The sequence below is a fragment of the Aotus nancymaae genome, unplaced genomic scaffold (genome assembly GCF_030222135.1).
Source record: "Aotus nancymaae isolate 86718 unplaced genomic scaffold, 86718_ANA_hifiasm-v0.15.2.pri h1tg000046l, whole genome shotgun sequence".
Lineage (NCBI taxonomy): Eukaryota > Metazoa > Chordata > Mammalia > Primates > Aotidae > Aotus > Aotus nancymaae.
In genome coordinates this window covers 31,729,405-31,746,884 of record NW_026988460.1, presented here as the reverse complement: position 1 = coordinate 31,746,884, position 17,480 = coordinate 31,729,405, and the positions used below count along the sequence as shown (strand labels likewise).

General features: G+C 37.9%; 1 protein-coding gene across 7 annotated transcripts in view; it reads right to left on the bottom strand.

Moving 5' to 3' along the window:
* Positions 1-1,876: 1,876 nt before the first annotated feature.
* Positions 1,877-17,480, bottom strand: part of CCDC14 (coiled-coil domain containing 14) — a 55,322-nt gene continuing 39,718 nt past the window's right edge. For 5 of the 7 annotated variants that reach the window (XM_012473861.3, XM_012473866.3, XM_012473859.3 and 2 more), the window contains one exon: positions 1,877-7,225. In XM_012473861.3, the coding sequence (XP_012329284.1) occupies positions 6,286-7,225 (940 nt within the window). In that variant the 3' untranslated portion in view covers positions 1,877-6,285. The remainder of the gene's footprint in view (positions 7,226-17,480) is intronic. The other 2 variants (XR_001110847.3, XM_012473862.3) reach the window with 2 other exon arrangements.

Here is a 17,480-nt window from a genome sequence, read left to right as displayed (position 1 = left end):
TCACTTGAACCTGGGAGGTGGAGGTTGCAGTGAGCCAAGATCACGCCACTGCACTCCAGACTGGCGACAGAGTAAGACTCCGTCTCACAAAAAAACAAAAACAAAAACAAAAGAAAACAAAAAGCCCTTTTCACCTCTGGGTAAACTGTTCATCTTTGAGAAATAGAGTCTGCTAGCCTTTTCTGCTATCTGAAACCACAGCATCCAGTTTCCTTTCCTATGCATTCCTCCTTGGTATCTCGCGCTTTTTCAGTCTTTCTAGCTATTCTGTGGTTTGGCTTTAGAGCTCTCTCCTTGTTTCCCCTGCAAATGGAGTTGTACTCTTCTTGCTTTCTGCAAAAGAGGGGGGAAGGGGGAACTTTACATTACCATCTTTACATTAAAAACCGTGTAAATTATTTAATTTAAATGTGAGGGTAAAATAAAAATGTTTAAGTTTTCAGAGTTTCCACACAAAGATACTCTTCAAAATTAAAATAAGAAGAAAAATAAATATGGAGAGCACCCATGATATTAGTATGAAAGAAAGAAGGAAAGAAAGTGAAAAAGGAAGAGCAACCCAAAGCTAAAATTCTGTAAGATACTAACGTGGTAGGAGGACATTACCAGAGCCATGTGGCTAGTTCCTTTGCTGTTGCAATCTTCCTTCCTAAAAAATTCAGCATTTTGAGCTGGAGAGTCTTTGAGATCATATCTCCTCATTTGGGAGGTACCTAGGCTCTAGGCCCTTCAAAGGCACAGTCTTATTTGTCTTTAAATGCTCAGTATGTAGCACACAGCAAGAGAACTAATACATTGTAAATGAACGAAGGTCATGTAACACATAAAGACTCTTGATCCACTGCTCTTGCACTTCTAACGCACCATGTTACTCAAGTGAACTTTCCCACCAACTCAAAATATCATTGCCTGTTTAAGTGTTTTATATTAATCAATAATATGCCATGACATTTTCCCAAATTTGTGTCAAAGATGTAATACAAAACTATAATTTAAATTATCATACCCTTTCTGGGTGTGTTAGGAATTGAGAGAAATTGCTTTAAGTGTTTTGTCATCCGTTGTTTTAACAATCTGACCAGACAGATTTGTAGACTGTTTGGGACATGGGGAGGGAAGAGGTGATGATAGTGAACTGAGTCTCTAGTGAAACAATGATCACAAGTTTTGTGGTGGAGGGGTGGGTGTTAGAATATAGCTCACTGCTCTAAATAGTGAAAACCTATTTTTTCAAATGTGATTTACTGGTTTGCTCTAGTTTTGTCTCATCTTCTATCGCTCCATCTCTCTATCCTAAGATGACAAGTCTAATCATATTGACTGACATTAAAAAAAAAGAGAAAAGATTTTCTCTTAATCCATTGAGGCTCTGGGTTTGAAAATTATTTTTCCTTTACTACTTTCTTCTTGCCAAACCTCAAACAAATTACTACCCTCCAAGAAGTTCTGTTCTGCTTGTTTTGGAGCTGCTTACTTTTAAAGTATTTGAATCTGGTCTCTCACCCCACTCTGGGCCTAGAGCTCACAGCCAAGTGCAAAATAATCTGGAAAGGATGGTGGGATGAAAATATGTACCTTGGCTGTGTGCTCCCTACTGAGCGGCTGACAACATTTTTTGTTATAGATTTGAACAAATGTGTAAGTCTCTTGCTCCAAAAGGGACTGAGTTTTCCTCTTGGATAGTTTGTGTTCTTCTCTATGTCTTCTTGAGATTTCTGTGGAGCTATGAGCCCTCTTACCCTTGGGCTGAGCAGAAGATAGTGCTAGGGTCCTGGAAATGTCTGAGCTCACTCTAAATGCCAGTGTAGATGGGAGAAAAACCCATCTACTTTAAAACGAGTTTTAAGTAATGATTTTTGATGGAATTGGCCAAGTGACAGGTGGGGAAATTGTTTTACTAGCATTATGCCACATGCTAAACAGATTTTAAAAATACTGTGTACCTTTAATAAAGCAAAAGCAAAACACTATTATAGTACACACACACACATACATACATATATATAGACCAACTACATGTAACTAGTAATCATTACCATCCACTTAATGTTTGTAGTTTGCAAAACATTTTCACAGGTGATTTTAGTTAATCCTCATGACAAATCCCAGAGGGAATTCCTTATTATTAGACCATGCCAGTAGAGACAGAATGGCCTAGAGCTAGGTTCTGGTAACAGCTTTGGAACCCCAAAGGTTCAAGTGGTCGTGAGACTTAGCTGTCATCAGGGAGACAACATAATGAAGAAAGGCAACTGAGAATCACAATATCTGGTTAAGGTTTTGGTGTGTGGCCTTGAGCAAGTGTCTTTAAATATGTTTGGTTTCAGACACATGCTAGTTTTCATATTTCACTATTCATGGCCTCTAAAGGCAGACCTGGCTTCAAGGAGAACAAGCACTGAGAGTCTGTGGTCAACTTGAGCTCTTCCTTTAGAAGCAGCTGAGACCACTTATCTAGTTAGAACCTTAGTCTTTGAGGAAATGCTCATTTCTAGCTAGATGGAAATGGCCTCCACGACTTACTGCCCCAGCTGCCCTAATATGGTGCCACTCAACACCAAGAATAACAATATGGATATTATGGGGACATTAACTACAGCCCTAACATGATCTGCAGTGTGATGGCTAAGACAGTCAGCTCAACCTTTGTCCATTTTAAAACTACTATAAGATTGTAGACAATGACAATCTAACTGCAGTCCACTTGGATCAGATCACGTCTGGAGTTCATCGCTGGACTTAAAATTTTGAGGGACTCACTGACAAACTGGCGGACATCGGAAGAGGGCAAGCCAGATGGGTGAGGACTCTTTAAATATCATCATAAGTCACAGACTGTACAGTGCCCTGGAGTTTTCCAGTGCTTTGCTTACAATCATCCCTCCCAAAAATTGGTAAGGTAGGCTGGTGGGATAGATTACTCTGCACTAGTGTCATGGTTAAAAACAAAGTTTCTGTCCCAAATATTAAAGAATCTGTGGCTTCTCCACAGCACAAGCTGCAGTGTGCAAATGTTTGCCAGTAAGTGAATTTGGTTTCAGAAGTTAGAAACTGAATAAAGAACAAAAGGTACAGGGAGGCTAATGTTAGGAACTTAGATGTGTGTAATAAAGCTATTAATAAGCTGTTTCATGAACTTAACACCAACAGAAAATCAAGTTATGCCTAGATGATCATCTACAGAGATTTAGTTAAGTTCAACAATAGTTATTAGGTACAAACTATATGATAGTCACCAAGGGTCATGAGGGCAGTTGAAAATGAATCAATCCTGGTCCCTGTCCTCCAGAAGAGTAGAGGGTAGGAAAGGCTGATGTGGATACTGATAAAGGCATCACTAGAAGTATATACAAGGTACAGAAGTAGTATTATGGGTTTCAAGGATAAATAAAAATTTGTCAGGAGGAGTTTGGGCAAAAGGCAGTCCAGGCAAAAGGAATACCCCTGGTGTGCTTGGGATCTTCCAGTAGTAGGTCTCTAGTAGTAGGTATCACTGTAGAATAGTTTTCTTCTTTAGGTGCAACCGTGAGATCATTTCCATAGTCCTTTCAAAAAGTTAACTTTTAAAACCCTTCAGAAGTCTAAGATATCATCATCTCCAGTAATTCTATGGGAGGGTTAGCTCAAGACAACCGCTTTAAATAAAATAATGCCCGGTTCTCTACAAGTGGTAATATTAATACATTCAGAAAAGTTAAGGTGCTTTGCAGTGTGTGTGTTAATGTATGTTATAGTCTTAGAACCCACATTTAAGCAATTCTGAGCAGAAGAAAATCTAGAATTAACATTTGAAAAATGATTAAGGGAGTGTTATCTTACAAATCAAACTCAACTTTCCCTAATGGTTGCTAAATTCTGGACCCTTAAACATAATTTTTGAGATGGGGCCTGTTACCCTAGTAATTAAAACTTAAGCCAATGCTGTCACTCTTTGTTCCCTTATCTTGCTTTATTTTTCTTCACAGAACTTACTATATGTTCCTTTGCTTGTTTCATAAGCTCTTTAAGGACAGGGAATGTCTCTTGTTTATCGCTGTCTTCTCAGAGCCTATAATAGTAACTGGCACATATTAGGGCTTTCACTTCATTCACTGAGTGAATGAGTCTTTAGCTGAGAGAATGTGAGCACCTGATACCTACTTGGTCAGTTGTGATGAAGCTGCATGCCCTTTTTACCTAAGCAGGTTTTACAATGCTGCCCTACTTTCCAAGTGGTTGGAGCAGGCCTTTGTCACTTTTAAGGCACTTGACAGTAAAATGCCACCCTCAGTAAAAAGGGTTTCTGAAAGATTTACTAAACTCCAGGAGCAGTGGGAATAAGGGAGGAACATGTGCTAAGTACTTCTTTGGTTCTTTAGCCCTGCCCCTAGGATCTCTACACTTGGTCCAACAGCATCAGATTCAACCCGTTATCTTCAATGGTGTTCACAAATACTAAATTCATTGTGAAGGGTTGTATATTACCTCCACAGATCAAAGACAGTAAAACAGTGACAAAATGCTGGAGGATAGTTGTTTTTCATTCCATGCTCAATAGCCATCAGGAGACACAAATTTCAGTCTGTCAGAGGTTAGAGGACACTCTGGAGATCCACTACTATGCTTTTTGCACTCTGGGGCATCTGAAACATCTGTGAGAGGGCTAGGATTTGGGGCCAGCCTGACCCTCCTGAGATCAGGAGGCAGTAATGCCGACCCCTGCTGAGATGATTTAAAGATGACAACTGAAAATGGACACTCTCCTACCCTTTTTATTCTAATCAAGACAACTTGGAACTTAACTAAGATTTTTCATTTTAGACATTGCTCAGTGTGTCTCAAACTGATTAACCTGAACACCTTGGAGTCATCTTTGATTTTTCTATCCCCTTCAGTTACTATTAAGTCACCCAACTGATTGAAAAATGTTCTTCAATTTGTCTCTCCTTTTTCACTTTTATTGCCAAGGGATTATCAATGTCTGGACTACTGTAACAGCTTTCTAAATGGTCCCCAGTCTCTCCCTCCTCTAACCCTTCGTATTTACTAACACTCTATGACATTTTAAGAATACCCAACTTCACCTGGTAACTCTCAATTGAAAACAAAAACAAAAACAAAAAACTGCCACCACCAAAGATACCCAGATACTCCAATGACTTCATGTTTAACGGATACTCCTCAGCCTGGAGCTCAAGATATTCCACAACTGACCCAAATCTTCTAATTGTGTTTTTTTCATTTATTATTACCACCCCCTCCCTGCCTCTATTTCAGTCACGTTGGTCTACCGCCACCCTAATATACTAAATTCAATCCCCACATTTTGATGATACTGACTTTATAAGGGGGAAACATGTAAAGCTGTTCACAGGATTACCCAAATCTTATGTATTCTTCAAGATCCAAATGAAGCTTAGTTTCTTCTAGGTCCTTCTACTTCACATTATTTACAGAATAGAGAATATTCTCAGCTAACAAGCTGGAAAAAAAAAAATTGTTCCAAAAGGTAGCATTAAAACCAATGCCAAGATTTACAAATTCCATCATGTTCAAATAGAAGGACAAAAATGAACATTTCTTATTTAAAAGAAAACAAATTTCCCAAACTATGGCTTATCTGTGAGCACTTCTTTATCAGTCTGACTATTCTTTAAAGGCCTTAAAGGCATTTGGGATAAAAACAAATAAAAGTGCCCAAGTTTTAAGAAGTCATATGTTAACTTAGAATGTTATCTATATAAATTTTTTAAACCAATCAATGTTTTTTAAGAGGTGTAGATACTGGTAACTTTTCTCTTTAAATAAATGTTTATATATGTCACCAACAACACTAGCCTGTAGCACACAGCATCCCATATAAAAACACACTGCTATTAAAAAAAAAAAAAAAAAAGTACACTGAAACAAACAAACAAAAAAACTCTAGAAAAACTTACATCCAGAGATTCTTTTCCCATTATCTTTTAGGACAACCACAGAACTCTTTCAATCCGTACCCTTAATCCAGAAGGTACATCTTAATAAAAGAACTCTAATTACTAAGTACTGAAATAAAACATTACTTACAATAATTTCCTAGTTATCTACAACTTGCTTCTTGTAGCAATCGTCAGCTTCTTAAGATGACTTGTTTTTATAAGCTCCTCAGTGTCACTATATCCCAATAATACATTTATTACTTGTACAATTTATTATTTCACACATAATTAATATAAAAACATCATCTCACTAAAGAAAAATACACATTCAATAAGGCCAAGTTCTAGTTTTAAAAAGAAGCACTTGATGAATTTTCTTCTGAATTCATTTCTCCAGAAGACCAGTCCTTAAGGACTTCTGGAGTCTAGCTATGTTGGCATCTAATGCCGCAAGGCCATTTCTGAAGTCTTGTTCATCACGAGAAGTGAACGTTGAAAATGAAGAGATGCTCCAGTCAGACATCAAGTCAGAAGTGAAAACACTACCATCACAGACAGTATTGCCTTGCACTTGAATGCTGTTGCTAAGACAACCTGATGGGCCAGGACATGCAGTTTGTTCCTCTGGATCCTCGGTGGTAGCAGGGATCTTACCAATTGCTTCCTTTATTTTCTTGAGGAGCTGTATGTCCTTCATATGAGATGTTCTGGAAAGCTTTTCAGGTACATCTTCTGCTTCCTTTGTTGAAGAGGAACAGGCTACAGATGTACACAGTTTATCTTCTTTTCCAGAGACAGCAAGTCCACTGTTGCTGACTAGCTGTGTTATAGCAGCTTTTATTTGTGGCTGAGGGGATAGCCTCTTAGAAAGTGGTGATTTCTTTTCAGAAGTGCTTCTAGCAAAAGGAATGTATATTGTATTATCCAAATTATGCACATTTTCTAATAAAGTCATAGTTTCGCTCCCTTCATCAGAATCCTGTTTTGAAAGGGCAGAAATAATTCCGGGTGCAGATACTTCCTCCATGTCCCTAGTGTTACTATGTTGAGGGCCTCTGGAGGGTAGAACATTTTCACAGGGGTTGTCTGTCTCTATAGTTGCCTCATTTTTAATTGTAGAAAGTGACTCTGAATATATAAAACTGTGATTTGTTTCTAACTTATTTAGATAGCTCATTATGGAGGTGTGAGCAGGAGCTGGGTCATGTTGAAGTTGTTTATCATGAATGTTCAAGAGTGATTTGGTAAGGTTATTCCCAGGCTTGCAGCGAGCACTGTCCACACTAAGATCAGAGAGAAGCTTTGCCATGCTAGTCTGTAAAGTTCTGTCAAGAAGAATTTAGAACACTAATTATTATTTTTTACCTGTTTCTTTAATTCACTTATCTATAACTCCATCTTTAAAAAAAAAGGATTTGAGAGAAGTGCCTGGTTCTCAATATGAAAACAAGCGACTAGAAACAAAAAATCACAGAATATGCTTTGGCAAGAGCATATACTAATTAAAATAAAAATGATAAAATGCCTTGGTCTATATCAAATCTATTACTATGTTTAAAAACAGAGGCTCAGAATTTTTTAAGGTATGGAGATGGTTTATTCTTTTTTTTTTTTTTTAATTGAGATGGAGTCTCATTCTGTCACCCAGGCTGGAGTGCTGTGGCATGATCTCAGCTCACTGCAACCTCTGCCTTCCAGATTCAAGTGATCCTCTTGCCTCAGCCTCCCGAGTAGCTAGAATTACAGGTGTGTACCACCACGCCTGGTTAATTTGTGTATTTTTAGTAGAGACAGGGTTTCACCATGTTGGCCAGGCTGGTCTTAAACTCCTGGCCTCAAGTGCAAAGTGCTGGGATTATAGGGATGCACCACTGTGCCCAGCCAAGATGGTTTATTCTTGAGCAGCACTATGAATTTTCCTGGCTCTAGTCCCCCTCATAGAAACTTGCAGATAGGGAAAAATAAAGCACCAAATCTAGCCTCACAAAAGTAGGCTAAGATACAAAGGGAAATACACTATTCATTTGTATGGGTTCTGTTAGAAATTATTTTCCTTCATTTTATATATATATATATATGGGGGGCATAATACTAGAAAAAAAGGATAGTTAGAGATAATTATCTGGCGTAACAGGTATAAGCAACAGCTAGGTACCAGAAAGGCGTATAAGGAAAACCACACAAGGTTTGAGGTTAGAAATGGAATCAAATAAATCCTAGTGCCATAATTAGCTGTGATCTTGGGCAAGTCGTTTAACCTTTCTGAATCTCAAGTCTCTCAAATGTAAAATGAAGATACTTCTGAACTACAATGAAGATTAAATAAGATAAAATAATAAGGTATAAAGGTAAAGTACTTAGTGCAGTTTCAGTCAAAGTGGGTGCTTATTTGATGGCAGCCTTTATTAGTAGTCCTATTAAAGCCATTTTATACTAAGACTTTAGTCTATTTAAATTGAATCACATATGGTTTCAAAAATCAATGAGGGTTGGGCATGGTGGCTCATGCCTGTAATCCCAGCACTTTGGGAGGCCACGGCAGGTGGATCACTTGAGGTCAAAAGTTTGAGATCAGCCTGGCCAACATGGTGAAACCCCATCTCTACTAAAAATTACAAAAATTAGCTGGGCATGGCGACACACACCTGTGATCCCAGCTACTTGGGAGGCTGAGGCATGAGAATTGCTTGAACCCAGGAGGTAGAGGTTACACTGAGCCAAGATTGCTCTACTGTACTCCAGCCTGGGCAACAGAGCGAGGCTCAGTCTCAAAGAACCAAAACAAAAACAAAAACCCCAAAAAAACAATTTAAACTATGATACAAAGGACATTAACAGGTAACTAACAAAATACCAATAGTCAGTAAGCATACTTTAAGAGTTCAACTTTTAATCAAATAAATTCAAAATTTAAAAATATGTTGTTTTCTTTTCTTATCAAACTAACATAATAAAATAAGAATAATATCCATTGTTAGAGAAGCCTGGAGAGGCAGGTACTACTGGTGGGAGTGTATGGTGGTATATATCCTCTGGAGAGCAAACTGGCAATACATTTCAAAAGCCTTAAAGATTTGTGTATCTCACACTCTGTGGCCTGTCAATTTATACTTATCAAAATATCCTACTGATCTGCACAGAGGTTGTACCCAAAGATATATTTATAAAGATATTATTTATAAGATAAAATAGACATATGTATCTTTATCTTCAAAAAGTGAGCTGGTTCAGGTAAATTATGGTATAACTGCATCATAACCTCTAATTATAGTCATGTTGTAAAGAATATTTATTGATGGGAAATGTTCACTACATCAGGTTAAGAAGAGCAAGCCATAAATAATCTAGACTCATTAATATTTTTTTTAAAAAGTAGCCACACACATAAACATAAAATGCTAAAAAGAAATCTCTATACTAAACAGTCAGCAGTGATTATATCTCTATATATAGGATGAATGATTCTCTCCTTCAAAATCAAAACCAAATTTTTTCCAACTCAGCTTATACTGTCTGTCCTCTTAAACATTCTGTATTGTGAGTTCTAATTATTCTTCAAATGGCAATGACTCCTACTACTTCTTCTAATATCTATTTTTTAAAACTTCCTCTTTCAAGGTTATGAAGAGTGACATCTCTTTTAATAAGTCTTAAAAATCTCCAGCAAGAGGTGGAATAAGAGTTTCCTGGCTCTGGTCCCCTTCATAGAAATCGAACTAGCTACTGTCCACAGACAAGTATACCTTCATTAATATCCCAGAATTCAGGAGTGAGCTGAGACACTCTCTGGGATCACAGAACTGAGAAAACCTGCATTAGAAGGTTAAAAGGAACAGTTTCACTCTGATGGTGTCACCCCTTTCCAAGCCAGTAAAGTACCACATAGAGAGAAGTCCCCTGGGCCTACAGTTTCTACCATAGAAAAAGAAAGCTGGAGGTGAACATTAAGCTCCTCAATATTCTGGGATGCTTCTCAGGAAGCCCACTTTTGTACCATTCCATGTGTTCCTACAGAGCTAGACCATCTGGGGTTAGCAAAAAACAAAGAAGGGGGTGTGGTTCATAGCAGCAACAGCACAGATCTTGGCAATGACTGCATTCCTGTCAATGGAAGTGCCAGACCAGAGAGACCAGTCAATAGCACTGCTTTGCAGAAAGCACAGTTGACAGGTTTGCCAGGGCCAAGTCCCTACCACTATCACACCCAAGCTTTCTCCAACCCTTAAGCAGTGTCTCAGTTCTCTGCTTAAAGTCTTCCTAGGCCAGGAGGCAAGTATGTGTTGGCACATAAGTGTAGAAGAGAGCATATAGTCCCGTAAGAACTGAGAGGGCAAGTGGTAACAACATCCAGCCTCAGTACTCTGTTTACGGTTTCCCCAGACCCAGAGGCAAGTGCACATTAGTGTAAATCTGTAGAGGTCAGCATCTGGTCCTGCCAGGCTCTAGTGACCCTGCCTAACTTCACAGCTGTGCATATAGTTTCCTGAGGCCAGAAGGCAAACCCGCATCCCTGCATATCTGCAGAACACAGTAACTGGCCCTGCTCAACCTTAGCAGTTAAGCAGTGACTCCACTCAGCTTTGGAGTCCAGCCTGAAGTTCTGCCCAGGCCCGGGCAGGGAGGCAAACCTGTGACTGCATACTGTGGAGCAATCTCTAGCCCTGCCTGTCCCAATTAGCTGAGCAGCAAACCCAGCAACCTTGAAGTCAAGCCTGCAACCCTGTCCAATTATAGATTCTAAACAGCAGTAGCACTCAGCCAGGGAATATGGCCAGCAACCTTGCCCAATCAAAGGTAATTGCAGAGCCCAGCCGGCAACTCCACCTGACCTTGGAACCCAGTCAGTGGCCTCACTGGCTGATGGAGACCAGTCAGTGGTTTCACAAGACCATGGAGTACAGCCAATAGCCTCACAGACCTCAAAGCACCAGCAGCAGCCCAGCCAGAGAACCCAACAGCAAGGTCTGCTTGCCTATGGTCACCACCAGATGGCCAATCCAGACTCTCAGGTTAAACAGTGAAGGTCTACCCCCTTCACCTCAAGTGAGAGGGGTGTAGGGCAGAACACTTGGAAAAGCTGGAAGAGGTGGTCACTTCAAGTGCACAGACACCAATGCAAGGATACAAGTATGATGAAGAATCAGAGAAAAATGACACCACTAAAAGAAAGTAATACATCCTGGTCAACAAGGTGAAACCCCGTCTCTACTAAAAAATACAAAAATTAGCCGGGCATGGTGGCGCACGCCTGTAGTCCCAGCTACTCGGGAGGCTGAGGCAGGAGAATTGCTTGAACCCAGGAGGCGGAGGTTGCTGTGAGCCGAGATCGCGCCATTGCACTTCAACCTGGGTAACAAGAGCGAAACTCCGTCTCAAAAAAAAAGGAAAGTAATAAAGCACCAATAATGGACCCTAAAGAAATAAGATCTATGAAATGAGAGACAAAAAATTGAGAATAATCCTCTCTTTAAAATGTTCAGGGAACTACAAGAAAATACAGATAAAAAAATAAAATGAAATTTGAAAAACAATTAACAAAGTAAGTTTGACAAAGAAACAAACAAATTTTTAAAATCAAATAGAAATCTTAGCAATAAAAAATACAACACCTAAACTGAAAAATTCAATAAAATGCTTGAACAGTATACTTGATCAAGCAGACGAATCAGTGAGCCTGAAAGAGGACATTTAAAATTATCCAGTCAGAAGAGCAAATAGATAAAGAATGGAAAAGAATGAAGAAAGCCTACAGGTATTATAAGATACCACCTGAGAAACAGGAGTGCCTGAAGGAGAAGAGAGGGAAAATGGCCAGAAAGCATATTTAGGAAAATAATGGCTGAAAATTCTCCAAATCTAGGGAAAGACACCAACATTCAGGCACAGGAAGCTCAGAGGTCTCCAATCCAATTTAACCCAAAGAGAAGTTCACCAAGACACACCATAATCAACTGTTAAAATTCAAAGATAACTGTTAAAATTCAAAGCAGCAAGAGATAAGAAACATATCACATACTAGGGAGCCCCAATATGGCTAACAGTGGACTTCTCAAGAAAAACCATCTGTCGACCAAGAATACTTTATCCAACAAAACTGTCCTTCAAAAATGAGGGAGAATTAAAACTTTCCCAGACAAATGCTAAGGGAGTTCAACATCAGTAGGCCTATCTTAAAAGAACTGCTAAAACAAGTTCTTCAAGCTGAATTATAAGGTCATTAATTAATACCACAAAACACATGCAATTATAAGACTCAATGGTATAAGTAATACATAATCATATTCAGAATACTCTAGTACTTTAATGGTGGTATGTAAAGCAATTTTATCTCTAATATGAGGGTTAAAAGACAAAACTCTTAAAAACAACTATAGTTACAAGATACAAATTAGAAAAAGATGTAAATGTTGAAATCAAAATAATAAAATGTGAAGAGGGGAATAAAAGTGTAGTTGCTTTTTTTTTTTTTGTGACGGAGTTTCGCTCTTGTTACCCAGGCTGGAGTGCAATGGCGCGATCTCGGCTCACCACAACCTCCGCCTCCTGGGTTCAGGCAATTCTCCTGCCTCAGCCTCCCGAGTAGCTGGGATTACAGGCACGTGCCACCATGCCCAGCTAATTTTTGTATTTTTAGTAGAGACGGGGTTTCACCATGTTGACCGGGATGGTCTCGATCTCTTGACCTCGTGATCCACCCACCTCAGCCTCCCAAAGTGCTGGGATTACAGGCGTGAGCCACCGCGCCTGGCTAAAGTGTAGTTTTTATATGTGATTAAAGTTATTATCAGCTTAAAATAGCCTAAGTATAAGATATTTTATGTAAACCTCAGGGTAACTACAAAGCAAAAACCTACAGAATTTGCACAACACATAAAAAGGATTCAAAGCATAGCATTACAGAAAACCATCAAACCACAAAGGAAGACCACAGAGGGAGAAAGAAAGGATCTATAAAACAATCACAAAATAAATTTTAAAATGGCAGTCGTAAGTCCTTACCTGTCAATAATTACCTTGAATGTAAATAGAGCAAATTCTCTAATCAAAAGAGAGAATGGCTGAATGAATCAAAAACTGTATGCTGCTTGTAAGAGGCTCACTTTAAGATAAAAGCGCACACTCAGACTGAAAGTGAAGAGATGGAAAAATATATTCCACACAAAAGGAAACCAAAAGAGCAGGGGTAGCTACACTCAAAACAGACTTTTAAGTCAAAAACTGCAAAAAGAAGTAAAGAAAGTAACTATACAATGATAAAGGAGTCAATTTGTAATTTTAAGTATTACATACCCAACATTAGAGCAACTAAATAAAAAAGCAACTATTAAATGATCTGAAGGGAGAGCCAGCCTGAGTGGGGGATTTCAATACCTGACTCTCAACACTATACAGATCATTTAGATAGAAAATCAACAAGGAAACATTGGTCTCAAATTACACTTTAGACCAGGGGTGCCCAATCTTTTTGCTTCCCTGGGCCACACTGGAAGAATTGTCTTGGGCCACACATAAAATACATTAATGCTAATGACAGCTGAGCTTAAAATTTTGCCCCCCAAAAAAAATCTCGCAATGTTTTAAGAAAGTTCATGAATTTGTGTTGGGCCACACTGAAACCCACCCTGGGCTGCATGTGGCTTACAGGCCATGAGTTGGACAAGCTTGGTTTAGACCCAATAGATCTCATAGATATATATATATGATGGAATTTTATATATATATATATATATGTAACATTCAATCCTACAGCAACAGAGTACACATTCTTCTCCTGTGCACACAGAACATTCTCCAGGATAGATCATGTTAGACCACAAAATAAGTCTTAACAAATTTAAGGAGACTGGAATCATATCAAGTATTGTCCAATTCCAATGGCATGAAACTAGGAATCAATAACAAGATAAATTTTGGAAAATTCACAGACGTGGAAATTAAGCAACATGCTCCTGAAAAACCAATGAGACAAAGAAGAAGTTAAAAAGAAAATAAAATAATACTTTGAGACAAACAAAAATGAAAACAAAATATGATAACATTTATAGGATACAGCAAAATAAATTCTGAGGGATATGTATAGCAATAAACATGTATCAAAAAAGAAAGCTCTGAAATAATCTAACATTACACCTTAAAGAACCACAAAAAGAACAAATTAAGTCCAAAGACCAGAGCAAGAAATAAATGAAATAGAGGCTAGAAAAACAATAGGAAAAAATCAGCAAAACTGAGTTGGTTTTTCTGGGGAAATAAACAAAATTGACAAACCCTTAGCTAGACTAAGAAAAAAAGAGAGAAGACTCAAATGAATCAGAAATAAAAAGAGATATTACAACTGATAACACAGCAATGCAAAGAATCATAAGAAATTACTATAAGCAATTATACACCAACAAATTAGATAACCCTGAAGAAATGGATAAATTCCTATACAGATACAAACTATCAAAATTGAATCATGAAGAAACAGAAAGTCTGAGCAGACCAATAATGAGGATACTAAATGTTGTTAATAAAGTCTTACACCAAAGGCAAGCCCAGGACCAGATGGCTTTATAGCTGAATTCTATCCAACATTTAAAGAACATTTAAAGAAAGACTGAGAATACCAATCCTTCTCAAACTCTTCCACACATTCAAAGTGGAGGGAATTTTTCCAAACTTGTTTTACATAGAAAACACTGAACAAGGCCAAGAACAAGGCCAATATGACTCTGTTAACAAAGCCAGAAAAGAACACTACAAGAAAAAGAAAATAGAAAACTACAGGTCAATATCTCTGATGAACATAGATGAAAAAATCGTCAACAAAATACTAGCAAACCAAATTCAGCAACACTTAAAAGAATTATTCACCATGATTAAAGGGGATTTATACTTGAGATGCAAGGACAGTTCAACATGTGAATGTGACATACCACATTAACAGAATGAAGACTTTAAAACCGTGTGATCATCTCGAAAGATGCAGAAAATGCACTTGATAAATTTCAACACTCTTTCATGAAAAAACTCTCAACAGATTCCATGTAGAAGGAATGTACCTTAACACAAAAAAGGCCATATATGGCAAACCCATAATTAAATCATACTTAATGATGAAAAGTTGAAAGTTTTTTCTCTAAGCTCAAGAATAAGATAAGAAGGCCCACTCTTAACACTTCTTTTCAACATAGTACTGGAAATCTTATCCAGACTAATTAGGCAAGAGAAAAAAAAATAGAAGAGAATAAGAAAGGAAGAAATAAAATTGTCTCTGTTTGCTGACACCATTTTATACATAGAAAATCCTAAACACCAAAAAACTGTTTTACTGATAAACTCAGTAAAGTTGCAGGATACAAAATCGACATAAAAATCAGTAACATTTCTATACACTCACAGCAAACTACCCAAAAGAAATTAAGAAAAACAATCCCATTTATCACAGCAACAAAAAAAAAAAGTAAAATACTTCAGTGAAAATTTAACCAAGGAGGTGAACAATCTGTATACTAATAACTATGAAACACTGATGAAAGAAATTGAAAAAAACACAAATAAGTGGAAAGACATCCTGTGCTCATGATTGGAAGAAATAATATTGTTGGAATATTCATGCTACCCAAAATGACCTATAATTTTTTTTTTTTTTTTTGAGACAGAGTCTTGCTCTGTCGTTCAGGCTGAAGTGCAGTGGTGAGATCTCAGCTCACTGTAACCTCCACCACCCAGGTTCAAGCTACTCTCCTGCCTCAGCCTCCTGAGTAGCTGGGACGACAGGTGCATGCCACCACGCCAAGCTAATTTTTGTATTATCAGTAGAAAGGGGCTTCACCATATTGGCCAGGCTGGTCTTGACCTTGTGATCCACCCATCTCAGCCTCCCAAGGTGCTAAGATTATAGGTGTAAGCCACCATGCCCGGCCATGACCTACAAATGAAACATAATTCCTGTCAAAATTCCAGTGTCATTTTTCACACAAATAGAATAAGCCATCCTAAAATTCACATGGAACCATTAAAAAAACCCAAAAAGTCAAAAAAATCTTGAGTCTTAACAAAGCTAGAGGCATCACATTCCCTGATTTCAAAATATATTAAAGCAATTGTCATCAAAAATGGCATGAACTGGCATAAAAACAGACACACTGATCAATGGGACAGAACAGAAATCAATTTATGGCCAATTGATTTTTGACAAAGATGACAAGAAAACAAAATGGGGAAAAGTCTCTTCAATAAATGGTGATGGGAAACCTGGATCTCCACATGCAGAAGAATGCAATTGGATTCTTATTTCACAATGCATACAAAAATATACCCAAAATGGATTCTAGATTTAAATACGAGACCTTAAACTGTAAAAATACAAGAAGAAAACATGAGGGAAAAGCTCCACAAAATTGGTTCAAGCAATAGTTTTTTAGATATGACCTTGAAAACACAGGTATCACAAACAAAAATAGATAAATGAAATTATATCAAACTAAAACGCTTTTGCACAGCAAGGGAAACAATTTAACAGAGTGAACAGACAAGCTATGGTGTGGGAAAAATATCTGCAAACCATACTTGTTAAGGAGTTAATATCTAAAATATATAAGGAACTCACACAACTCAATAGCAAAAAAACCCCAAATAACTCAATTAAAAAATAGGCAAAGGACCTGAGCAGACATTTCTCAAAAACACATTTAAATGGCCAATAGGTCTAAGAAAAAATGCTCAACATTAGGGAAATGCATATTAAAACCACAATGAGCTATCATCTCACACTCATCAGAATGGCTACTATAAAAAAGATGAAAGCTAACAAGTGTTGATAAAGATGTGGAGAAAAGGAAACTCTTGTATACTGTTGGTAAGAATGTAAATTACTACAGACACAATAGGAAACAGTATGGAAGCTCCTCAAAAATGCATAAACAGAATTACCATATGATTCAGCAATGTCTAGGTACATATCCATATATACATATACATCTATCTATCTATATATACACACGCACCCAGAGTATTGGCATTGCAGCATTATTCACGACAGCCAAGATATGGAATCAACCTAAGTGTCCTTCAATGAATAAATATTTCTTTATAGAAAACGTGGTATATAAACATATTGGAATACTACTCAGCCTTAAAAAAACAACAACAGGAAATTCTGTCATTTGCAACATGAATAAACCTGGAGGACGTCAATATGCTAAGTGAAATAAGCCAGGAACAGAAAGACAAATACTGTACAACCTCACTTATATATGGAATTTTGAAAAGTTGAACTCATAGAAGCAGAGAGTACAACAGTGACTACCAGAGACTGCGGATGTAAGGCAGGGTATGGGAAATGGGGAGATGTTAGTCAGAAGGTACATAGTTTCAGTTAGATAGGAGTAAGTTTGTGGGTTCTATTGAACAGTAGGGTGACTATACTTTTTTTTTTTTGAGATGGAGTTTTGTTCTGTTGCCCAGGCTGGAGTGCAGTAGTGCAATGTCGGCTCATGGCAACCTCCGCCTCCCGGGTTCAAGTGATTATCCTGCCTCAGCCTCCCAAGTAGCTGGGACCACAGGTACCTGCTACCACGCCTCGCTAATTTTTAT